Below are 25,712 nucleotides of genomic sequence, written 5' to 3' on the forward strand. Positions count from 1 at the left end.
TACAGAACATATACAATCACTCATATCAAAGTACTTACGGGGTTGCTGGTTGTATTTATAATTATTTTTATAAGTTTCCACAAATCACATTAACTGCATATTCCAGTCTCCAACTAAACACCTCAACCTTAAAAAAAAAATCACCTCAATTTGGTCATAATAAACTACACTAGGAAAATACCCTTATGTATGAATTTATATAGGATAAAAATCTTTTTTAGTATATGTGCTGCCGAAGTGAGCATGTTGGGTCAAATTCTTAATACAACTTTGAACAACTAGAACATAGAACACTCTGATGAATTCATTTATAATAATAGTGTTCCACTCGAAGAAGCATGAGGTCCCAGAAGATTTCTGAGTCAATGAGTGATGCAGAGAATACATTAGAAGGCGACAACTACAGCTATGTATATAGGACTCCAAGATTTTGTCAAGAAACTCAGTGACACTGGTGTTAACGAGGATGGAGGTCATCTCAGCAACAGAAACAAGCAGGGCGGCAGAGCCTCCTTCCTGACCTCAGGGAGCTTCAAGGATCACTGTGAGCAGCAGGGCCCTCGAGAGCACTCTATCTCCTTCAAGTCATGTCTGCACACATGAGCTTCTTCTACAAGGCTTTTCTTGTGCTCCCTGGCTGGCACCAATGTCTGCTTCTAAGTCAGTCGCCAACGCTGCCACGGTGAGGCAGGCACTCTGCTATTCACCAACACCCCAGGCTCAGCACAGCATCTTCAACAGCGCTGGCGAGGATTACCTGCTCCAGGACTCTCTTGCACCGTTTCTTCTCAGACATGTTGATTCTGAATAAATCTTCAATGGGACGAGAGTTCTGTGCGTCCACAATGTTTCTGTCAAGGAAACAGGACTTAGCTTCTGTTTGAGGATCCAGGCACATAGACACAGGTCAGAATGTCTTTATGCTATGTTTTGTGTTTTCATGGACATATAAACATGTACCAGACTGTAGAATACATTCTCTTTGAATAAGCAACTCGCCCACCCTTAAAGATCGGGTTCCTTCTCTTCAAGCTCGCACTAAGCGTCACAGAAGTTCTCAAGCAGCAGGTAAGGAGAATTCCTACAGCCTCACATAACTCTATCACTTTTGGAACTGAAGGTGAGGTACAAGTGTCCCTCAATTAACATTCACATTTTTATCACTTTGCCTTTTGAGTTATTCAGTGTGCTGGCTGGTTTTGTGTGTCAACTTGACACAAGCTGTAGTTGTCACAGAGAAAGTAGCCTCCCTTGAGGAAATGCCTCCCTTGAGGAAATGCCTCCATGAGATCCAGCTGTAAGGCATTTTGTCAATTAGTGATCCAGGAGGGAGGGCCTATTGCGAGTGGTGCCATCCCTGGGCTGGTGGTCCTGGGTTCTATAGGAAAGCTCGCTGAGCAAGCCAGGGGAAGCAAGCCAGTAAGCAGCACCCCTCCATGGCCTCTGCATCAGCTCCTGCCTCCAAGTTCCTGCCCTTGTGAGTTCCTGTCCTGACTTCCTTTGGTGATGAACAGCAATGTGGAAGTGTAAGCTGAATAAACCCTTTCCTCCCCAACTTTCGTCTTGGTCGTGATGTTTGCAGGAATAGAAACCCTGACTAAGACACTCAGGATAGGAAGAAAGCAAAGCGAATGCAGACGTGCGGGAGCAAGAAACAGCCATTATCTTATGCAGGAAGTGCTCATTACCCAGTGAGGTATAGCCACAGATGTAGGGGCCCCCAGTGTTTGGCCCCTGCTGAGCCTTGCTGATGCATGTGGAAGCTTTTGTTCTTAAGAAAAGAACATCCTGACCTTGCTGTTTGGTGGATGGGAGGTAGTCAGTTCCTGTTTGTTGTTCCTGTTTTTATCCTGAGAATGTAAACTTGTTTTTCCACTGTGCTTCCTGGGTTTTCCCACCCGGTGGATTTGGGGTATATGTACTGTGAACCTCAGTAAAGCTTTGGCGTTTTCGTATCACAAATGACCCGAGTATATGTCTTTTGATAAATCCCCCAGGCCTACGCCCGAGTACTGTGGTGGAGGGCGCCGTCACACATTGTTCTGTGAGCTATGAGCAGACACAGGAAGAACTGACTATGTAAGACACTAGAATCCAGTACTGTGCTTTCACAGAGCATGGGCACTTTTGTTTGTTGCTTTGGTTTGCAGACAGGTTCTTACTGTCTTATTCAGGGTTCCCTGCCTCCGACCCCCAATTTCTGACATGAATCCGTGTCTCCCACACCCAGCAGTTTTTATTGATGATTTTATTAGGGTTCTGCTCCCTTACATAATTGATTCATTAATGTAGGCCATCTTTCATAGACTATCTCACTAGCATTCTGCTGCTCCATGCAACTGACACATTAACAGAGATCAGTGACTTTAAGAGCCAGCTAAAGCCTTCAGATTTGAGGCAAGCAGTAAGAGAAATACTCACGAGGCCAAGAGCTCCAGAGCAGCCAGCTTGTCCTTACTAAAGGTGAAACAGCTCAGGATGCTCACCACTTCTGCTGGGTGGACGGCCACCATTTTCTATCATAGAAAGAAAACGGGTTTCAATGTGGGATCGCCGTAGCAGACCTACCCAATTTGGGGAACTATAACTAAATTCTATAGTATAAACATTTTAGGACACAGCCTACATCTTAGCTGAGAGTAACACACGCAAAACGTAAGCCCCTAGCAACTCTAGAGAAATTCCAAAAATTCTGAGTCACACTTGGGACTGCTTTTAGTGTAATGACTCCAGAAACAGATCTAGGTTCTACATGTATGTTTTAGATCCGTGTTTCCCGGTGTGCTCACCTGTAACAAGTGTGGCCACCTACCAAGGTGGCATGTACACAAGGGTGACTCAACTCACCAGGAAAAGCACAGTGCCAGCTTCTCTAAGGCATGGCTTCCTTTAGTCTACAGTGATGCACTATGGGAGATGCTGCCAAATCTGAATCATAAGGGTCCAACTCCCAGGACTCTGCCTCACTGAGTATACTCCCTGTCTTTGCCAGTTAGAAGCCATATAGGATTCAGTGGTAGCACAAGTTCGCACCCTGGAAGGTTTTAACTTTTTAGCATAGTTACTTGGTATATCAAAGCATGATGGAATTTAAGGTTAGCTCTTTCTGATGCAAACCACGATCTGGCATGGACTGGGTGAAATGGGAGAGTGAGTCGAGGTGACTTCCAATACTGGAGCCGGGAGGGAGTCACTCACGTGCTGTAGAGCTTTCATGGCCTTCAGCTGTGGCTCCGCCCAGGAGAAGTACCTCAGGAGATCAACCACCTGCAAGCAGAGACTTCCTTCAGCTCTAATGGCAGCGTCTGCACACATTTCCTTCAAATAGACTTCAACATTTGCAATTCCAGTCCCCATCACTGTGTGGGAGGCGAGCTACCCGTGCAGCAAAACACAACCACTGTAAACTCGAAACTCCAGGCCCACAGAAGCACAGGCCTCACTCAAGTGCTCAACGGTCACACGATACACCAGCTTCCACAAAGGGCAGTGTACACAAAGAATGTTTGTACCATCACAGGACCTTCTACTGGACAGCACTACTCTCAGAAGAAAGAAAAGCACACAGGGCTGGCAAGATGGCTCCGTGGGTAGATGTGTGTACCTTCAAGACGGATGGTCTGAGTCTCCCACAAGCTGTCCTTGGACCACCATGTGAGCCCCGTGGCATTTCCTGTCCACTCCCTATGATACATTGTTCTTTTGTTCCTCCCTTTTTCCTTCCTTCCTTTTCAAAAGGTGACACGTGATCTAGATTTACCTGGAAGTGCCTGACTGGCAATTAAATAATAAATCTCTGTCTCAAAATAAAAAAAAAAGCAGCAGCAGCAGCAGCCCAGGATGTAGTTCAGTGGAAGGGCACATGCCCAGCATGTACAAGGCCCTGGGGTACCATAAAATAAATAAATAAAAATCATGAAAAAGAAGTCCAGGAAATGCTGTACACTGAAGGCACAGGAAGTTGAAATTTAGGTGGAGAAGGGCTGTGAAAACACTAACTACACAGGGAAAATTACACATGCAGGGGCAGCTCGGACCACTCACAGTGTACGGTGACTGACTGAAGGCCCGTACGGCTGCTCTGGGGCTTGAAGCTGCAGATTATACAACAGCAGCCATAGGCACGGGTCTAGCTCAGCGCTGCACTGAGAGTCAGATGGCTAGGATCCCAGGGGTCTCCTCCAGATACCCAGAAACAGAAGCCTTGGAACGAGTGTGCACGCTGCTCTGCAGTCAGGAGTGAGCAGTGCAGGGATGCCCTCGCCCTGGGCCACTGTCTTGAAGGAAAACCCAAAGGAAAAGCAGTAATACAGGAGGAGTCCGTGGACTTTGTGACCGTTCAACATTTATTCTTGTCTCCTTTGATCATACAGGGAATTTTAAAACTATTATAAATACTATACACATCTGTTAGTAAATTTACAAACTCATAAACTCAAAAAAAACTTACAAAAGATTTATGTTTTATGTGGCTGAGTGTTTTGCTTGCATGCAAAAGAAGGCATCAGATGCTACCAAGGAGCAGCCTCAGCGTGGAGAGGGGTTCTTAGGAAAGGATGTCTGGGAGCAGCAAAGGAAACCACGAAAGTCAAATCGTGGGTCCACACTGGCGGCCTATGCTCTGCTGGAGACAGCTTTCCTGCCTGCTTTCTCTCTGGAGATCTCCAGACAGTTATGCTCTCTGCGTCCCACTAGAGACAGTTCTCTAAGCAGTTCTCTCCTGCAGTTCTAAAAAGTTCTCCGGATAGCTCATCTCTTGCAGATCACAAGTCCAGTCTTGATTTTACATATCAATCCAGTCATTTCCTCCAGGTTTCCTTTTGATTATCCTAAGAATCTGCATCCTGTGACCCCAGCCCCTTAATTCTTTGGAGACAGCAAGCACACATTTTCTCTTAGCACTGTATAAGATCCGCCTGCCTCTGTTAAGCAGAGGATAAACTGGCAGGGTGGGACCCGTCCTGAAATTACCATTTCTGCCACAGCTGGACTTAAATTAGTCTGTCCCTGGCCAACCTTGAACTCAGGAATCTGTCCACCTTTGTAAGCATAAACAAAAAACTTAGCTGGGTGGGATCTCCTTCCTTAGTATCTATCTGACAAGTTGGCTCACAATGCAGCTGCTTTTATTCCTTTAACTTGAAGCACCTCATTAACTCAAACTGCATTCTTATTTTTTAACCTACGTGTTTAGAGTTCCTTTTCACGGGCTTTAAGGCTGTCCTAAAGGTCCCAGAGTTTACCATTTTGCTGAGACAGTAGCCACACCTTAGCCTCCCGGACTTAGAGAGTCATTAATGTTGACAGGGAGAATTTGAAGGAAGAAAGTAAGACCTGTACATTATTATATAAACAAATCTTACATTCATAGCAGCCACTGACACTGGTGGACACCCCATCCCCCACCTGCTGGCCCTGCCCCATGGGCAGGGAGCCAAGTTCATTTTGTCTTTACAGAGTCCATGCTGGACCTGGCAAGACAGATGTCTTGGAACTGGAGCTCTGGTTGGTTTTAAATTATGACCGGTGTTAAGAGCCAACCCTGGGACTTCTGCAAGAGCAGAAAGTGCTCTGGTTATTAACCACTGAGCCATCTTTTAGGCCCCAAGTTTATAAACTTTTGACACTTTCCCAGAATAACTGACAGTTTAAGTTGCTTTTGAAAAGGATACAGTGTTTTTAAATCACCTTAGAATAGGAATGTGGTGCAATTATGTTTAACACACTAAGCTCTCCTAAGGCTTTACAGGTTTTTGCCAGAACTAAGAACTTCTACAAGGAATAAGGCAGCAAAGTCAAAGCAATTCTGATGTACCTAGGAAGTAAACAGACATTAACCACCGCAGTAGTATAAAAAGGCTTAAAAAAAAAAAAAAAAAAAGAATACCTGTTCACTGGAGAAGTACCCATGAACATATTCAATTGCTTTTAATTTATATTCTGTCAAAACAGCCTAGAAAAGGAGGAAAAAAGAATGAATATACACCAGAAACATGTTAATACACAGGAACTGAAAATACATACACATCCACTCGTTCAGCTCTAGCTAGGAGCTGCACCAGGTAAGGAGAAATTCTAGCCTTGTTGGGAACAGAAGGAGCAACATTGTAACAGAGTCAACATTAGTACAAATTAGGTTTCAAATTTGTGAATGTCTAACTCTTTTCCCACCCTCTCTAACTGATACAATTGGCCAGGACTGTTTTTCTTCCAAGAGTGGGCCCACTATGAGGCTCAGGCTGGCTCAGAACTAGCAATGTGGCCTACAACAGAGTCTTTAGAGCTTGCTTCCTCATTCATAAAGGGGAAATCCCAATGGGAACCTTCAAAGAGCTGTACTGAGGTCTTAACAATTAGAGACCTGGTAGAGAGATGTTTGATCGATGTCTTTGTTCTTCTGAGGAACCTATCAGCAGGTGAGAGCAAAAGCCTCTGCTCTAGTACTATGCAGAAGTCACATAGGCTCCTCTACCAGCTACTGTGGACCTCAGAGATGGAAAGACTAAAGCAATCTGCCCACTCATCATCAAATAGGGAACACAACAGTCTTCTTTTTTTTTCCAGAGCTGAGGACAGAACCCAGGGCCTTGCGCTCTACCACTGAGCTAAATCCCCAACCCCCTCATCATCAAATATGAACTGGCCGTTTTTCTCCTCATTACAAAACAGCTAATAATATTTGTATTTTCTCTACATATCATTCTGCTAGGAGCGAATGCAATGACCAGGAACATCATCCAGGGTGCTCAGTAGTTCAACATGTACATGGCATTCTGGGTAATGCACGCTGAAGGGCGCCGTTGCCTTCATCATTACAGAGACAGTCAAAAACAAGATTCAGGACCAAATCCTGGCTTGAGCAGATGACACCAATCCTATCTCAAATCATCCCCTCCGTTTTGAGAAAACAAAACAATGCCTTTCTTATTTTCCCCCCAGGGTCTTCTCACCTGTTTCTACTTTAAGTGACAGCCAGAATTATCTGTGGGTGTGCAGTAACAACGGAAGAGGTGACCCATTTAAACGGACATTTACAAAATCTAAAGCAATTCCTAAAAATTCTAACACAGCCCCTACTTAGAAATGCCTCTATTCTACTCCATTTTAGTACACCAAGATACCGTTTATGCACTTCTCCAGCTGGCAAAGCCAACTGGCGTATGTTTCGATTGCAGACTAGAATGGTGGACTTGAAGGTCCGGTCTCTGGAACCTTTCTGATTCCCTCGTTAATATTTATTACGAGACTTTTTTTTTTTTAAAACAAGGCTGAGAAGGGAGAACACACACACACACACACACACACACACACACACACACACACACACACGTATGTCTGCACTGCTCCAAAGCAGAAGTCTGCACTCAAGTCTACTTTAACTTAAAATTTATTTTCTCAGACTGGTTAAAAAAACAGCTCAGAAACCAACTGTGGCAAATTCTAAGTGCATTGTAAAATGACATTTTGCTTCAAATTTTAATTAGACAAGACTCAGCAAGAGCAGAAGTCTATTTGAAAAGAAAAAAAAATCAGCACCATCAAATATGAAAGATTAAAAATATGTTACTTGAGAAGGGGAAAAAGAAGAGTCTTACAAAGAACAAAACAAAACTCTAGACCTGGCGGCAGCTTTTGCAGTGCCAGTCAGGGGCACCGGTTTGAGTTGCCAAACAGATGCAAGACAGCCCGGTGCAAGCAGTGAGGTGCTGTGTGACTCAAGGCCACAGCACTCCCCTTTCGGTCAAACAGGCAACCTCTTATTTTTGCACAAGAGATACTTTTAGACTACATTCCAATTTTTTTTCTGTCTGGTTCATTCCAGGAAATATAAACAGTTTCAAAAAGCAGACGCAAAGGCGGAAGGAAAGCAAAAGCAGGGAAAACATTCTGCCTAGCTTGAGATTTGAAAAACAAAACAAAACAAAACAACAACAAAAAACCTTAGGCATCCCTTCCAGTGCCCAGTCACTCCTGGTACTGAAACATGGAAACATTGAATAAATGTCACTAAACCAAAAGCTCAATTACTAAGGATCTACGGTTGGCTCCGGAACCGAGGGTAGTACAAACGGAATTCCCACATCGCAATGACTCCCCAAGTTTAGCAGTGAGGTGGCTTATCTTCTATTTAAGCAAGCAGTGCAACCTACCAAGATGCAAGCAAGCTCTTACAGTCCCTTTGGTGACTACACACACCTCAAAGAAAGGAACTCATGACAATTATCTCAGAAGAATTGTAGGGATCAAGGTCAATTACCTTTCGAATTTCATCCAGAACCGTTTCAAAGGATTTTTTGTCCATCTTGAGTACTATTCCGACGTGACGTCTAACAGTTCTACTTGCAATTACGAAACGCTCATCCCAGGTTAGACTCGTGGATAATATACACCAGAAGGAGAAAGGAGGCGAGGTAGAGAGTATTGCAAACTGCACCAAAACAAAAACAAAAATCCCAGAACGGAAACTTGGAAAAAGTTTTTATTAAAATCAGACTTCAGTAGCTTCTTCGCACAAAGCTTCAGCTGCTCAGAGCAGAGCCGGCTTGTGCGTTTGCAGAAATCAGGGCTCTGGAGGGGGCCGAGGGCCGGGCACTCCAGGGAAGGCCGCCGAGCCACGCTCCGCTCACCGCAGCGATCCGGGACACGTGGCCCCACGGGCGCTCAGCCCAGCCGCTCCGCCGGATCTCGGGGTCCCGCAGCTCCGGCAGCCGGCTGCCCCGCAGGTCCTTTGTTACCGGTTTTCGTAGCTTCCGGGAGCGGGCCGGCGGCCGGGGCGCACTAGGAGCCGGGCGAAGGGGGATACAACCTCACGAAGGGCGGCTCTCGAGCACCGCAGTGCTCACGAGGCCAGACGCCCAGCGGGAGCACCCCTAAATGCCCCACCAGCTCCAGGGGACCTTCGGTAGTGCTTGTCGCGCCCACAAGACGCAATTATGCACCGCCACCTTAAGTCGCTATTGCGGGAAAGACTAGTTGGGGGCGTTGGGGTCCTAGTGTGGGAACATAGGCATCCGCGGCAGACGCCTGAACGCTTGTGAAACAGATGTAACTAATGTACTTTTCGGAGCGTGGTAGTCATTGTTTTAGTGTCACAGTCCCCTCACTCTTCAGTTTTGCGGTGCTCTGTTTTGATTCTTGGATGTGAGTTTAAACGAGTGAACCGTAAGTAGGTCAGGAAGATCTGCGGGTGCCACCATCCTCGTAGCTGAAAGAAGTCTGGGGCAGGAGCACCTCCATGTGGGGACCCGGGTCACTGGGCCACTCGCTGGGCACCTGACTTGGGGGCGGGGCAAGGAGCATGAAACCCGGAATTGGTCTGAGGAGTTTCTCTGGTCTAGTTTCCCGGTGTTTTAGGCTTCCTCTGCCACAGACCCGGCTTCAGGCCCCGCTGACCTTCACCTCCCAGGCCCTCAGGATGGCGAGGACCTGGGTCTGCTTGGCAGGCGCCGTCTTCTTCCTTTCCTGTCTGGTTTTGCATTCGCGCTTCTGTGGCTCTCTGGTGAATAGCGGGGAGAGGGCTGTGGGTGTGGGTGGCGCCGAGAGGTGCAGCCCCAGAGGCCCCAAAGCTGCTTCCTGGGCTCAGCAGCTGACGACTCGTCCTTTCATTTAGTGTTAAAAAGTTTGCACGTGGGGCTAGGGAGGTGGCGCGGAGGTTGGAAGCTCTGGCAGCTTTTGCAGAGGACTCACGTCCGATTCCCAGCACCAACATGAAGGCTCACTCCCTCACTGTAACTCCAGTTCCAGGGGCCTGCCTTCTGACCTTTGTGGGCACATGGTGCACAGAAACTCACACGGATTCACACACATAAGTCTAAATAAAATAAGTAAACATACCCTCCATTCATATATATATGAATGTAATATACATACACACACATATATATGAATACATATATATACATACACACACACATATATATGAATGTAATATATACATATATATGTATATGTATAACACTCTCGAGTCATTAGCAGATTTTTATTGTGGTTGTTTTGATCTTTAGACATACAAGCCTATTTCAAACTGGCCACCTTCTGGTTGTCGAACTGAATCTGAGTATTTTGATTTTATTTGAGGTTTCAAGGACATTTTCTTTTCACATTTCATGGAGAATGGAAGACCCTCTCTTCCGGCTGGATTTGGGCTGGCCCAAGAATTCAGAATACTTCACTGGTGCAACATTCTGTGTTGCAGTTGACTCCCTCAACGGGTTAGTTTACGTAGCTCAAGTAAGTAGAATGCATTTTTCTTTTATATGTGAGCCTGTAGTTCAAGAGAGATCAGAGTGTGAATGTGGTTATTCAAGGTCAACTTTTGGGAATTGGTTTTCTCTTCCTACCAGTGGTTTCTGGGATGGAACTCGGGGTGTCAGGTTGTTCACTTTTATCTACCCAACCATCTCCCCAACTAGAGATTTTTTTTATTTTAATTATATACATTCAATTTGATCACAGCAAACAGGAGAGGAAAAAAAGAACAGTCAAACTGAACATGACAAAAAGAAAAAAAGATGAACGGAAAGGAAAGAAGTGAGTGTTTCCACCCTAGATAGCTCATTGCACTTATGATAATTATGCACTTTAATTCTGAGTTGGCTTCAAGTGCACATTTTAGATTTGTGTGGCGCATTAGATATTATTGTTAAGTTTGAAGTTAGTGCTTTTTCTTACACACTTCTAAGTTTCTCAATTATCCTTTAATTTTGATTTCTCTGACAAAAGTAAAGATTAGCATTCCTATTGAGTGATTCTAAGCAGTTATTTTTGTATGCCTTCAGAGAGGGGATGACATCCCCAAGGTATTAGTGTTCTCAGAGGATGGATATTTCCTACGAGCCTGGAATTATACAGTTGACACACCCCATGGTATGTTTGTCTCCGGCACACCATATGAGCAGTCCGTCTGGATCACGGACGTAGGAAGTGGTATGTGTAGCACTATCTATTAAATTGCCCTCCTAGATAGACGTCACATCCTTGCCCATGTTCTCGCTTGTACATTTTAAGGCTAACATTGCTGAATCTAATCATAATTTCTTTAGTATTTCACAAAAATCATGCCTTTCTACAAATTTATATCACACTACTGTATAATCAAGAAGTTCAATGACACTATAATCATGATCTTTTAAACCTGTCAGGGGAACTTTGCTTGTGTGTGGGGGCGGGGCAGGGCCATTCTTCAGGGCTATCTAGCTTGTCTTTTGAACCAAGGTCTCTCACTGGCCGGGAACTCATGAGCAGCTAACTGGCCAGCAAGCCCCAGGGACCTGCCTTCCTTTCTCCCTTTCCCAACGCTGCGATTACAGTGCACACAGTGGCACTCAGCAGGCTTTCGTTTGTTTGTTTTTGTTTTTCCTGGCACTGGCTCTAGGTACAGAACCCAGGTCCTCATTCTTGAGTGGCAAGCATTTTCCTGGTAGACTGAACTATCTTCCTAGTTCAGAGCCTTTCTTCTTTGAACCTTCAGTTGCTAATCTCAGAGTAAGTCTGTACATCTGTGAAATCAAATCAGATGTCAGTCTTTAGAGGCATCAGTAGACTTGTGACTGTTTATACTGGCTGTCTCTTGAAAGTGCAAATGAAGTGATAGGAAGCCTAATTTATTGCCTAGAGATGAACAGAAACTGGTATTAATGGTTTTGAAATTCCACTCAGTTAAGCATGTCTGAAACCTTCCTACCAGCAGATAGTATACACTGTTGAAAAACAAGGTAGGCTCAGTAGCTTTCTAGCTGCAGAAGTTGTAGGAGACAGCAGTTCTTCCGACCTAACAGGAGAGACAGTTCTGTTGTCGAGCAGATATGAGAGGGTCAGGGCGGATATTGCCAGTGTCCTTCCTGGTCTGGTTATGTTCCTGCTTCTCCAGAGCTTGATAACTCACATACCACTCTTTAGCATCAGGAAGGTTGAGTTTTTACATTGTCACACTTGTTAACAGAACACAAAGTATTTCTGGGCTTCAGGTAGTGAGCAGGCCATCCGTTTAGTTAAATCTCTATCTTGGAAGGCAAATGCTGGCTGAACATTTCAAGATTGGCTGCCACTTTTCTAAGACTCATAACTTTTCATCTTTCTTCCTCGTATCTCCTTTTCCTCTCTTCAGATACTTGCCAAAGCCTAGGCATGATTTTCTGAACACTTACTTCCCTTTTCTGCCACGACGCTGCTTACAAACCGCGTGGCTTCCTCAATTTCTCTTCAGCTTCCTTTCCCAGGCAGCTGTCAAGATTTACAGTTTGGGGACCCAGGAGTTTTCCTTTTAAATCCCAGTAAAATTGGCTTGAACTTAAAAATAAATCTAGGAGATGGAAAGATGCTCAGTGGTTTAGAGCACTTGTGCTTCCAGGGGACCTGCGTGCAGTTCTAGGCCCCTCACAACCATCTGTAAGCCCAGGTATAGGGAAGCTGATGCCTTCTAGCCTCATACCAAACACTCATGTACATAAATAAGATGAAATAAAACACTCTCCAAAGCACATCTAAGTTTATACAATAATGTAATGAGATCTGACAATTTTCCCTCCTCTCTTCTCTGCCCCCAGAATTCGCTGTGAGAGTCCTTTAATTTTAATTTATTTTGTTCATGTTGCCCTTTTAAAAGAAGAAAGAGCAAACCATCACTGGTTCCCAGAAATAAACACAGCACAGATGATCTCATTCTTTTCATCGCATGCTGTTTTCCACCCTCAGATCAGAGAAACTATTTTTATGCTCTTCCCATTTTCAAATGAATTGATTTCCTCAAGTGAAGATCTGGCTGCAAGTCAACCACTTAAACAAATTATAAGTACTCTGTCCCCTTTTCAAGTCTTGAGGCTGGGAGGTGTGCTCTTACACTCTGTGTTCTCTGTGGTCAGACCTCCAGCGTTTGCACTCAGATCCAGTGCAGGAGCTCCCGAGGCTCTGTAGGCAGAGCTGGAGTGCAGGCTGCTCACCTGACTTCCGTCTTTGGATCCTCGTCAGTTTCTCCTCCTGTGCTTCTGCTAACTGCTTCATAGTTTCCCTTACTTGCTGGTATTTACTTTACTCTTTAACTTGTAAGGTCATTTTAGCTCCGAGAGTATTTTTCTCTCAAGAAATTAGTTCATTTTGGAATTTGCCTCTGCTGTGAGAAAAATGTAATAAAAAAAATTGCTACTTATAGAGGACATTTTGTGGACTTAGTAAAATTTAAAATCTTTACATGATTGATTGAAATAATATCAATTTTTTTTTGAATGTCAGTTGTTTGCCTTTTAGTTTCTTCTTGATTTCTTTTACAAGTAGTGGGTTGTTTGCTTGTTTGGGTATTTGTTTTTGTTTTTGTTTTTTTTTTGGGGGGGGTTGCTTTTTGAGCCAGGGTTTCTCTATATAGCCTTCCTTGGCTGTCTTGAAATTCTCTCTGTAGACCAGGCTGGCCTCAAACTCAGATCCGCCTGTCTCTGACTCCTATTGCTATGATTAAAGGCATATCCCACCACCCCCTGGCCAAGCAGTGTGTTTTAAAAAAGAAAAGTACGCAAATTATCCTAAACTTTCCCCGTTAGGGCCAGTGTTTTTCTTGTGTTTAGAGTCTCCTTATTTTGGAGTGATTAGATTAGGTTAGCTCATCTCCAGGTTTGCTCATACCTTATTCAAGGCTGCTTGTGGTCGGCCACCTGTCACTCTTAAATATGCAAATCTCTCAGTTCCTGTAGCTGATCAGCCTAGTGAAAGTGTTGCCTTTAGCTTATAAAGATGTGAATGCCGTGTAATCCTTGTGACACTTGCTTGTCTTTCTCTACAGGACCCTATGGCCATACTGTTAAAAAGTATAATTCCCTCGGTGATCTTGTTCAAGTCTTGGGAACCCCAGGCAAGAAGGGCACTGGCTTGAACCCGCTGCAGTTTGACAACCCTGCAGAGTTATATGTAGATGACACAGGAGAGATTTACATTGTGGATGGAGATGGGGGACTGAACAACAGATTGGTCAAACTATCCCAAGGTAAATGCCTTAATTTGGTACGTTCATAATCATAAGGAATTATTTTATAAATTGAACTTAATTTGTTTGCTGTGTGATATAATGTAACCATATTGTACATGAAATTGTGTGAGGAATCTGTTGCTGAAAATATTCTTTAGGGTTTGGACCCCACCTTAGATTTATTTAGTTTCCAAATAAAAGACACAAAACCTTTCTATTTATAATAAATCTTAGAATTACAGCTGGGTAGATATCAACTCTATGCTATTTTGTCTACTTCTCTGTCAATAATCCCGAGGTATCACTTGCTATATTCTGCCTAGGCCGCTCCTACTCTAACTAGCAGGCCCTCAAGACCTCTGCTCAGATCCACCTACCCTTTCTCTTCTCTCCCCAGGGGTCTCTGCCTCTGACCCCTCAGATGCTGGCTGTTGGCATCTTTATTCAACCAAATAGTTTTAAATTAAGGAGCAAGGTTTGCATAACAAAAGGTGTAGGTGAGAGTTCCTTCTTGTGGCAACTTGACCTTGGGAAACGAATTTAGCCTTATATTACATAGCAAGACTAAACCTTAACAGAAATCAGATTGCTGCGATTACCAATAGGAAATGCTTCTGTTCAGGGGCCTGCCTGTTCATGGTGTTCACAGAGGCTGGGAGACCCTCACAGGGGCTAGGCGGTGTGAAATTTAAAGAACTTCTGTGGATGTTCTGTCCTCTTTATGATGGGGAAGTGGAAGTGGGATCCCTGCCAGGCTGCCTGCAGGCTAACAGTAAGGTTTTTAACTCGTGCTGGCTCTAGTCCTTCTGTGGCCACCCCAGCCTCAAGTCTGTTCTGAACAGAACAGTTAAACTGATCTGAGACAGATTTTCCAGGTAGGATAGGCACCAGAAGACAAACCAATTGGCTACAACCCTTGGCTGAGCTGTGGGCAGGGCCAGGCAGGACACTGCTGGAGGTGGTATCATGTCCATGGGAGCCCTGAGCCAGGATGGAGACAGCATGACTTTCTCTGCAGTCCAAAGGAAATGTGTGATGCCATTAAAGCTTCTCTGAGGCTTTCACAGTTGTGTTCTGCTAGTCATCTGGGGTTTCAGTAAGGCAGAGTATTCCAAACACATTCTTTTTTTTTTTTTTTTTTTTTTTTTTTTTTTTTTTTTGTAGCTGTCTTCAGACACACCAGAAGAGGGCATCGGATCTCTTTACAGATGGTTGTGAGCCACCATGTGGTTGCTGGGAATTGAACTCAGGACCTCTGGAAGAGCAGTCAGGTGCTCTTAACCGCTGAGCCATCTCTCCAGCCCCCCTCCAAACACATTCTTAAACATACAAGATGCTGGGAGCTCTTTCTAGTGAGTCTTTCCTTAGAAGTGAACTTAGTCTCTAACACCGGGGGTAAAGCAGGTATCCAGAGATCTGTCAAAGCAAGAAGCAGTAAAGTAAGGGACAGACTGAACACAGGTGCTCCCTGGGGTGGCTGAAAAAAAAAAATGACTGCAAAGAAGGGGACTTTGGACAGTAGAATTTTATTGTCATGGTTTGGGCCTCCAGAAGTCTGAAATACATAGGGTGGGTGATGTTCCTACTGAGGACTCAGTGGGCGAGCCCTTCCTTTCCTCTCAGCTGTGGCAGTGTAACTTTTCGGGCTCCTCTCTGTGTCTCTAAATGTCACATCTTTCTCTTATGAGGACTTAGGGCCTACTGTAAATTCAGTATAATCTCAGGATCCCCCTCTAACTTAATTATATCTTTAAAATTTTCATCCAAAAGGGCCACATTCCCAGATGCAGTGTGTTAGGTGTACACTAGAGACAGACAGACAGACAGACAGACAGAGAGAGAGAGGGAGAGAGAGAGAGAGAGAGAGAGGGAGAGAGAGAGAGATCAATCCATTAAGCTTTAGTGCCTGTCCCTCTAGTGAACAGAGGGAGACCATAAAAATGTACCATAGCTGGGTGTGGTGGGACACACTTGTAATTCCTGTCTTCCAGGAAACTAAGGTAGGAGGATTGCTAAGAGTGAGGCCAGCCTGCACCACAGTGTACAAGGCCAGCCAGGACACATAATGTGATTCTCTGTCTTGGGAAAAGAAAATTCAATTGAGCAAAAATGAGCTTTTCTGGTTCAGAGGGAACTAGTTTGAAGGAAACAGTGCAGGAACTCTGAACAGTGCCTTTGAGGTCAGAACAGCTCAGGTCAAGCATGGAATGGTAGACTGAAGGAATGTGAGTTAGACAGACAGACAGACAAAGCCAGAAAAGAATTCTCAAGTTTCTTTTCAGAAACTTTTTTCTTTTGCAGCTGGCAAGACAAAATCAACATGGAAATGCATATGTTTCACTCTTCTATGTATTCCTTTATAGATTTCATGATCCTCTGGCTGCGGGGAGAGAATGGAACAGGACCTGCCAAGTTCAACATACCTCACAGCGTTACACTTGACTCAGTCGGTCGGGTAAAGACAGTGTCCTTGTGCTTGGAACTGTGTGGATGTTGGTGGGTGGGCATGTCTTGGAGTATTGCTTAGTTAGGGTTTTACTGCTGTGAACAGACACCATGACCAAGGCTTATAAGGACACATTTAATTGGGACTGGTTTACAGGCTCAGAGGTTTAGTTCATTATTGTCAAGGCAGGAGCATGGTAGCATCTAAGCAGGCATGGTGCAGGCAGAGCTGAGAGCTCTACATCTTCATCTGAAGGCTGCTAGCAGAAGACTCACTTCCAGGCAGCTAGGGTGGGGGTCTTAAGCCCATGCCCACAGTGACACACCTACTCCAGCAAGGCTACACCTCCTAGTCGTGCTAGTCCCTGGGCCAAGCATATACAAACCATCACATGTATGTATCATCTTTTCATTTCTGTTGCTGTGAGAAAAACAAACAAACAAACAAAAGAACCTGAGGAAAACCCAGGTAGGGAGAAAGAAAAATCAAGGCAGGAGCTTCAAACAGCTCTGCTGTCACAAGTGGGCAGCATGGTGGAATGAATGCACAGGTGCTGGCTCGCTCACACTTACACATTATCATACAGCTCAAGTCTCCCCCCAGCTTAGGGAATGGTGCCTCCCACAGGAAGCTGAGTGTTCCCATGTCAAGTCAAGCAAAGAAGACAATCCGGTCAGATGTTCCATAGGCCATCCTGCTGTACACAGTGCTGCTTGAATGTTCTCTGCCTAGGTGGTCATAGGTTGTATCAAGTTGGCAGTTAAAGGTAACCACAGTAGGCAGACCTAAGCAATTTCTCTAGAGCTGGCTGGGCACACATACTCTAAAATGTGTGGACCCTGTTCTGAGGAAGTTCTCCAAATATTTAGAAATGAACAAAATAGATGCCCTGACTGAGTTGTAACTGCTAAGATGACCAAAATAAAGGTGGTTCCTGAGGAGTCTGAGGTGCAGGTGGAGGACTGCAGTGAGGAGCACACGTACCAAGAGCTGCTGGTCCCTGAACCCCATCACACAAGCTCTCCAAATGCATCAAGAAGGCCATGAAGCAGAAGCAGATTTGTTGTGGGGTAAAGGAGGTTCAGAAATTTGTCAACAGGGTCAAGAAAAGGATCATGGTTTTGGCAGGAGATGTTGCCAATTGAGGTGTACTGCCATCTTCCAGTTATGTGTGAGGACCAGACTTGCCCTAATCTGTATTCCCTCTAAGACAGATGTGGGTGCAGCTACAGGATCCAAGCGTCCCACTTGCGGGACCATGGTGAAGCCCCATGAAGACTGTCAGAAGGCCTATGACAAGTGCCTGGAGGAGGTGCAGGCACTGCCTACACCTCTGTGAGGGACTTGGGCTGCAACCCAGCCTGCTCTAAGAGATGCTGTGCTGGCTGCAGACCACTGCCCACCCTTACAGCATCTCCCTGGTTTCCTGCTGTACGGATCTTCCCAGGCAGCTCCACAGCTGTTCTTGGAGGTAGAGCCAGCGTCATTGCCGTCATTGCCATCTCCTGTTGAGTTTTGATGAAGACACTTCCAAGATTATGGGATAGAAGTAAATGCTAAGGCCAGAAGAAAAAAGTAAAAAGAAATGAACAAAACATAATTCTATAGCTGTTAAATGACTAAGGGAACAGGTAATGAATCTAAAACCTGGCAAAAAAGCCCTTAGCCTTCTACCTTTTTGTAAGTGTTTGAAATACTTCAGTTCCCAAGGGAGAGCAGAGCAGCACTGATGGAAACGAGGCAGGTGAGTACCAGAGGCTAATCCTGAAGGAGAAGAGACCTCGTGCAGCTTCTGCCCTTTCTGCTTCCCGTGGGACAGAAAGCCTCCCAGGGAACTTAAGCCCTGTCTGCCTTCCAGCCTGGTCCCCTGCCGCCTCCTAGGCCTTCACTCACCTTAAACAGAGACTCTGCTTCTTGGGATATCAGAGTCACCAAGTATCCCAGCAGCCAAGACCCCATCGGCAGTGTTAAATTCTGTTTCCTGTGGTAGCTGTACTTTGCGTTACAGCTACTGCTCTTACGTCATAGATGCTCCTCTATAGATGGCAGGCTTGGAGGCATGTGGTAAATGGAGTTTACTTCATCTCCACAAGTTCTGAGGAGTCATACCAGTGTTAGATAAGCAAACGTGTTGATGTGCAGTGAGTGTCTGGGTCAGACTGCTTTTGTTTGACATGCAGTGCTAGGTCAGACTGCCCTTTGACATGCAGGGCCTGGGTCATCTTGCCTTTCTTGATGCTAGTCCTATTTTTTGCTTTTAAAAGAAAACATCACATTTTGCAGAGCATAAGAGATATAGATGCAGTCAGATTCACCATGGTGAGGAAAGTTCTTAGGAGCCAGCAAGATGGTTTGGAGGAGCAGCTTGAGATGGCTGAGTTGTGAGAATGACAGCTCATTCTTTATATACTTTGTAATTTTGTTTGTCCATTGTTGCTGCCATGGGGGTAGGACCCATGGCCGTACACATGCAGGAGAGCATCTTACTACCGAGCTATGTCCCTAGCCCTGTGCCCTGATGCCTTGTAACAGTTTAGTGGTATATATATTGTATATAACTCATTTTATCACCACCATGACCCTTTCAGAAAAGGGAATTTACTCCACGGTTAAGTACTTCCTGTTTCTCAGAGAGGCTTTCCCATGATCAAATGTGTTGGGTTCTGAAGAGGAAAGAAAATAATCTGCAATACCATTCCATCCTGAGATGTGAAAGTTTCTTCCTTGGTTCCTGAGCAAACCCATCGTAGCTCAGGACACTTGTGTGGCCACCAGCCTGTCGCTGTCCTGTGTCTGTGTCAGTAACAGCCAGTGGCTACCAAAATTCACACACACACACACACACCCACACCCACACCCACACACCAATGAGAATAAAGAAGTCAGGGTGTCACTGAGCTTTACAAACCCAAGGAATCTGAAGGATCTGTGAGGGGCGTGGTCTGTGCTGTCCGGAGAACCTATAACTGTATAATCTATGGATCACCGTGAATGCTATTGAGAATGAGTCGGAGCTCCCTGCTTTGTGATAGGCGTGTCTTAGTAACTCCTTGTAGCCTATAAAAAAAAAAATTCAGCCTTATGCTTTCTGTGTTACTAACGAACCCAAGTGTCCTCCTCTTCACTGGCTCTCTGTACTTTGGACCCATCCCAGTAATAACAGACACATGTTTAGAAATGACGTTGAGAGAGGAAACAACTGAGCCTCTGAGGAAGGCTGCTTTTCTTTGTCTTATACCTGGCTTAGGAGCTGGTTCAGTTGTCAGTGATGATGGAGAGTTAGAGGGATGGGCCAGTTTGTCCTTTGTCGGTGTCTCTGATCGTTTGCACTGTGTGGAGGACTCGCGCTTTATCTACTTCCATGTTTAATGTGGTTTGGGCTGAGTCGGATGTACATTGGACTGTAGCATTTGCACTGCAGACAAGGTGTTTAACCCTCTGAAAGTGACTTAACGATGCCGTCTTTGGGGTCCTCTAAGACTGAGACCGTGTATGGAGCTGGAGTAATGTTCCTTCTCCTGCTGTGGGCCTATTTCTGTTGACATGATTTTTTTTCACGTCAACATGATTTTTTGACATGATTGTTTTTCAGGTGTGGGTTGCTGACCGAGGAAATAAAAGACTCCAAGTATTTGATAAAGACACTGGAGAGTGGTTAGGAGCGTGGGACAACTGTTTCATGGAGGAGGGGCCTTCTGCTGTGAGGTAATCACTGGCTGTTTTAAATGCTTGTTTTAGCTGGTTGTGGGACCCACTTCTTCTGAAGAGTGGCTGAAAGTTTAAAGTGTTTATTGTTAATGCTAAGCAAGGGAAAATGGAAGGAAACAAGAGTCCAAAGAAGTTAGATATCTGAATTTTCCCATCCTTTGAGAGATTTGTAATCATAGGAAGGCAGCCTGAAATCTTCCCCGCTGAGGGAGTGCTCCAGTCTCTCAGGAACTGGAAGGCACCGTGTGCTGCGGGAGCCATGCACTTTAAAAACTAGGACGCATGCCTCTCGGCTGCTGAGCCAGGCCCACTCACTCCATGGTTCCCTGCAGCAAAGGGCACAGACACTGAAAGAGTGGTCATTGTTACTGAATTTTCTTTCCTCTCAGGTTCACCCCAGATGGGAGGTACTTGATTGTGGCCCAGCTGAACCTCAGTAGACTGTCAGTGTTGGCTGCTCCACCCTCCGGAAGCATCGGGGACTGCACTGTGGTCAGCACCATCCAGCTGGCAGATGAGGTTCTGCCACACCTCTTAGAAGTCGACAGAAAGACTGGCGCTGTCTATGTAGCAGAAATTGGGGCAAAACAAATACAAAAATACGTTCCGTGGCACAGCCGCACCCCTGCCTTGGGGGCTTAGTGCTTCCGGCTAGGCAGAGCTTCAAGTAGCAATTCAGCACCTCAGAGTCATTGTGTTTAAAAAGGCACCCATGCACAGGGTCATTTTATCTCTTCTACCAGAAAAGTGTGTGTTTCGTCATGACGAGTCATGTTTTCCGTGATTTGGGGACTTAGTTTTACAACTAGGCGTGTAAGAATTGTTTTTCTTTTTGGTGGCCCTGGGAGTTGAACTCACTGCTTCCTACATGCTAGGCAGCTGCCTTAGCTACATCTTTACGGAAGCAGCTTTTAAAGAAAGAAATGCAATTCTAAAATGGGGTCATGAGGGCAAACTGTGGTTGCAACCAAGTTACTTGCCTATGCCGATTAACTCTGGGATCCTGGGTAACTTTGATTTCTTATGAAGAATGGAAACCACTAGTTTTAACCTATGCAATTTAGACTGTGGGAGAGGTTTGATGCGTGCAGAGTGCCGTACCAGTCCAGGGGTTCTGCAGTGAGGGAGCAGTGTGGTTTGCCTTGTGGTTCAATAGACAGATAAGTGGGTATGGTGACAGCAGGGGCGAGAGGACCATGACGGACAGGAGGAGGTGTGTGTGCGGGGGTGGGTGGGTCTGGGGGAATTCATGGAAACTGCAGTCAATGGCAGCCTGGACTCATACTGGGTCAAGAGATACGTGAGAAAGAGGAGAGGCGACAATACCATCTAGGTAAAGAAGGGCTGAGGCAGACTTCCCATGGATTTGGAGGGAAAAAACAACAAAGGGTTTGGTCTTCTGGCTACAAAATGCTTAATGTCACCCTTGACAAGCAAGACGACATCCAGCATCTCAGCTGAGCTGAAAGGAAGACTTGCAGGTGGGTGTTAGAGCTCCTGCTGGCAATAAGTTCCCTCCTCAGGATCGCCCATGCCATTGTGCAATATTAACTCATGTACTTACCAGCACTTACCTACCTCAGAGATATTTTAATTAGAATCCTTTTCATGGAAGCGTGCCAAATGCTTTGAGGTATTACATGAAAGTTTTCTGCCTTTCCAGCCCACTTTTGCACTATCTAAATATTGTCCTTCATGTGCCGTGGCTTCTGTGTTCTTTCAGTTTGTTCTGGTTGATTCTAGGCTTTGATGGAGCCCTTTCCTATCAGGGTGTTTTTATTACCCATCCCGTTTGCTCCTATCAGTGTCCGTCCTGGTCCCAGAGTTTTGCTGTGACTTGTACAGCACTGGGCCAGCCTAAGCTGACGTTACCCCACTCACTCCAGCTGAGGGGCTTGGCCCTTCCTGTCCTGGTAGTGGTGGCATGTGCAGTGTGGGCGGAAGGGGAGCCTCCAGCAGAAGAGTGCTGGATTCCAATGTCAAATGTGTCCCTACCACTCACCAGATTGTTGCAGAAGCGTCACCTTACTTTTCTCGTTAGTGACAAGGGAGCATTGTCCTTCCTTCGTTCACTAATGCTGATTGGACTGGATGTGCAGTAGGCACAGGTTCTAGATGGAGCCTAGAGTGCATTACAGAATGTTCCAAGACCAGACCTTCTAACTGCCATTTTCATTTTAACACATGCCAGGTTTGCCTGGCTGTGTCCAAGGCTTCTACAACAAGAGAAGTCTGTTAATATGACCAGTTGACTTGGATAGAAAGGGAATATGAAGCTTGTTTTGTTGGTAAGCCAGACAAGACATGTAGGTGCCCCTGAAGGAGAGCAGACTAGCTGAACTGCCTTTGTTATTTCAACTGTATTTTATTTACCAGTTTATTCTAGATCATTTTTATTGCAGTGTTTCGATCAGATCTGTCATTCGTTCTCTCCCCTTCAGCTCCTCCCCACCCTCCATAATCTTTTCCTCCCAGTTTCACGTGCACGTGTTCATTCCATGAACTCGGTGCTGCCTGGATGTGCAAATGTCCCCCACAGCCATCCATCTCCAATAGCTTCTCGGCTCGTGGTACTTCCTGAGCCTCCCTGATCTCTGCCGGGATTTTGACTGTTGCTGTGAGTTCCTTTCCAGCAGATGGTGTTCTGCTTCAGACACACCACCCCTGTCCTCTTATGCAGTAGTCCCTGAGGCTTTCACGGATGTCCCATTTAGAGCCCATCAGTTCACAGTCTCTTACGCTCTGTGGCTGAATCACTTGTGAATCTCTGTATTAATATCCATCTATTTCAAATGAAACGTGATGAGAATTGAGCGGTGCAGTAACCTGTGGGTATGAAGATAAGAACTTCCCAGTGGGGCAGTTTATTACTGCATCCCTTTACCAGTATAATAGCATTAGATAGTCCCCTGGGGCAATGGCCTAGCCGGCCACAGGTGTTTAGCTAGTTAGCAGTACCAAGCAGGCTTCCATCTTTTAGAGCAGGCCTTAAATCCAATCAGAAAGTGGTTGGTTACTCTCATAACTGTGCAATTCTTGTGCCAGTGGACACACCTTTATAGGCCTGTCCTTTCTGTAGCTAGCAGGCTGCACAGTTGGTTATCTTCAATGCTGAACATTTTCTCCTTCAGTGATATAAATAGAACCTTCAAGAAGTGTGAGAGCTAGCCAGTAGGGATGAAGCTTCCTGGCCAGTGCCAGCATGATTTCTGCACAGATTCTTATAAAACTTGCTGCTGATGCTGTTCTTGTTTATCTTATGTGATCATTGTGCTTATGGTCAAAGCATTTCACTCTGGATCAGTGAGTTAAAGAAATAAGACTTGTATTTTCTATTGGGACATTAAAGTTTTGCAAAAAAAAAAAAAAGTATATAACCTGGCTCCTTGTTTTAAGTTGGGTTTTTTTTTTGTTTTTTTTTTTTTTTTTTTTATAATAGGATTTCAGTGGCCATAAGACCTCAGGTTGGCGAGTCTGGGCATGGTGGTATATGTCTATAACTCAAAACTCTGGAAGCCACAGCAAGATCTTAAGTTGCAGACCAGACCAGCTGTAGACTAAAGTTCGCCACATAAACCCAGGACTAAAGACATAGCAGCTGCTAAAAATATCCTCAGCAAACATACGCTGCTGAACTGTTTGAGCTGGGCTTACAGGGATGTGTGTGCATGCCCTGCTCTTACGTGGGTGAGAATTGAACCCAAGTCCTCATGCCTTCCCAGCAGGTGCTCAGGTCCAAGGAGCCGTCTCAGCTCTAGAAATGTGTAGTGCTTTGGGTTATGTTAGTGTGGGCTTTTCTCTTCGTGGGCATGTGCACATGAGTGTGTGTCTTTGGAGGCCAGAGGCATTTGAGTCTCTTGGAGCTAGAATTACAGGCACGTGTGAAACTGAACTCAATCTTCAAGAGCAGCAAGCACTCTTCTGAGCTTTCTCAGCCCCAGCGGTCTGGATTTTGTGGTAGAAATGAAATTCTTGATTCCTCTGCTTCCTAGGTTTATTCTTGACATAGAGGGGGGAACTATTCTATATTAGAAAACCAAGGGCTGTGATTATCTTTCCTTTCACTCTGAGAATGAATGAATCTTTAAAATGGAGAAAACATGGCTATAGTTTAGTAATGACAAAGCCACCACTTGTATTACAGTCGTATTTACTGCTTCATGTACCATGGCAGGAAGGCTAAGGCAACAAGAACTAACTTGTTGGGCTTCTTCTGGTTTTAAAAGATTATTGGATTTGACTGTACAGCTAATCAAACTGGGAACTTTTTAAAATTTTAATTTTTAGACTCACTAAATTAAATCGGAATTAAAAAAAAAAAAAAAACCCGAACTTACACGGCTGGGTTGTTTTATTTTCCAGCTGTATACTTTCAGCAATAATCAAATAAAAATTTTTGAAGTCAGAATTTATCGGCTTTAATTCGTTTTACAAACATGAAGGTTTTTGGGCTAGTGTCCATGAGAGCAGTCACCCAGCAGTATCTCCGGGAGGAGGATGCAGTTGGCACGAATGTTAGTCTTTACCCAGAAGAGGGCAGTAAAGTTCTGTGTGTGATAGGCACATATTGAGCTAACTGGTCAAAGACAATGCCAGGCTGCCACGTGTTCCCGACTTAAAACTGAAGATACAGTGTTGAACACTGAGTGCTTTCCTTTGCTTCTACAGTATACTTACTTCTCGAGGAAGATGGTGTGCACCTGGCACAGTTCCAGCAGTTGAACATTGTTCTGGCCTAATTTGTTTTCCTACAATGAAAAGGGAGAAAGTTTTAACAGTTTTTAGTAATTCAGACACAGGGAATTCATGAACATGAATATGCTGGTTTAGTCTTGCTGACCGGGTCTTTGAAACTTGTTACTTGTGCTGGTTGATTATTTTACAAATAAAGAAAGTGGATTATTTATTTAAAAGGCCAAATTATTCCTCCACCTGGCCCTTAGCTATTGTATGAGTTTATGACATAAAGTTATTACCTCATAACATATGGCTCTTTTATATGTAAGAGTTAAAGGGAAGTTGAAAAGTATCTTAGTATGATAAGGTTAAACTGTGTCCTATTGGGCTACATATTATTCTTCATCAGCTTATTCCCCATGACTTGCTCAGTTTGCTTTCTTATAGAACTCAGGACCACTAGGCCAAGGACGGCCCTACCCACAATGGTCTGGACCCTCCCCAATCCATCACCAGTTAAGACAATGCCCTACATACAGGTTTACCTACAGTCCAATCTTATGAAGGCATTTTCTCAATAGATATTCCCTCCTATCAAATGACTGTAGCTTGGGTCAAGTTGCCATAAATAGTAGCTGACCAAGTTGACCCCCTGTCAAGTTGACACACAAACACATTACTGTTAAACCATAACCTTTTCACAATATCACACATTAATAAATGTCACAAATGGGGAGGGGTAGGGGTTTATGGGGATGTTGGCCTGGAAACCAGGAAAGGGAATAACAATTGAAATGTAAATAAGAAATACCCAAGTTACTAAAGATGGAGGAAAAAAAATTAAACATGCTGACTGACCTAGAAAAAAAATAAATGTCACAAATAAAAAACATATTAGATACTTAAAAGTCCCACAGTCTTTTACAAATT

At 44.7% G+C, this 25,712-nt stretch overlaps 2 protein-coding genes and 1 pseudogene across 3 annotated transcripts in view; 2 read left to right on the top strand and 1 right to left on the bottom strand.

Annotated features, from left to right (window-relative positions):
• Positions 1 to 8,883, bottom strand: part of Proser1 (proline and serine rich 1) — a 19,645-nt gene extending 10,762 nt beyond the window's left edge. The window contains exons 1-5 of the mRNA XM_032898424.1: positions 8,258 to 8,883; positions 5,888 to 5,953; positions 3,199 to 3,267; positions 2,422 to 2,516; positions 758 to 851 (exon numbers count right to left, since the gene is read on the bottom strand). Coding sequence (XP_032754315.1) covers positions 758 to 851; positions 2,422 to 2,516; positions 3,199 to 3,267; positions 5,888 to 5,953; positions 8,258 to 8,302 — 369 coding nt within the window. The 5' untranslated portion in view covers positions 8,303 to 8,883. The remainder of the gene's footprint in view (positions 1 to 757; positions 852 to 2,421; positions 2,517 to 3,198; positions 3,268 to 5,887; positions 5,954 to 8,257) is intronic.
• Positions 8,884 to 9,067: 184 nt separating this feature from the next.
• Nhlrc3 (NHL repeat containing 3) lies at positions 9,068 to 23,487 on the top strand. Of its 2 annotated transcripts, XM_032898425.1 has the most exons (8): positions 9,068 to 9,141; positions 9,355 to 9,499; positions 10,078 to 10,230; positions 10,779 to 10,926; positions 13,769 to 13,969; positions 16,315 to 16,406; positions 19,990 to 20,102; positions 20,495 to 23,487. In XM_032898425.1, coding segments are annotated over exons 1-8 (1,107 nt in total). In that variant the 5' UTR covers positions 9,068 to 9,139; the 3' UTR covers positions 20,748 to 23,487. The 2 variants fall into 2 exon arrangements, with proteins under 2 accessions (XP_032754316.1, XP_032754317.1); XM_032898426.1 differs by lacking the exon at positions 9,068 to 9,141 and having other exon boundaries at positions 9,195 to 9,499.
• LOC116896880 lies at positions 16,833 to 19,182 on the top strand (annotated as a pseudogene).
• Positions 23,488 to 25,712: the final 2,225 nt, after the last annotated feature.

Source organism: Rattus rattus, chromosome 3 (genome assembly GCF_011064425.1).
Source record: "Rattus rattus isolate New Zealand chromosome 3, Rrattus_CSIRO_v1, whole genome shotgun sequence".
Taxonomy (NCBI): Eukaryota; Metazoa; Chordata; class Mammalia; order Rodentia; family Muridae; genus Rattus; species Rattus rattus.

Coding starts and splice junctions, on each gene's coding strand:
- Nhlrc3 (XM_032898426.1), top strand. CDS start 9,299: ATGAAACCCGGAATTGGTCTGAGGAGTTTCTCTGGTCTAGTTTCCCGG. Junction 9,500..10,077: donor CGCGCTTCTGTGGCTCTCTG/GTGAATAGCGGG, acceptor ATTTTATTTGAG/GTTTCAAGGACATTTTCTTT. Junction 20,103..20,494: donor GAGGGGCCTTCTGCTGTGAG/GTAATCACTGGC, acceptor CTTTCCTCTCAG/GTTCACCCCAGATGGGAGGT.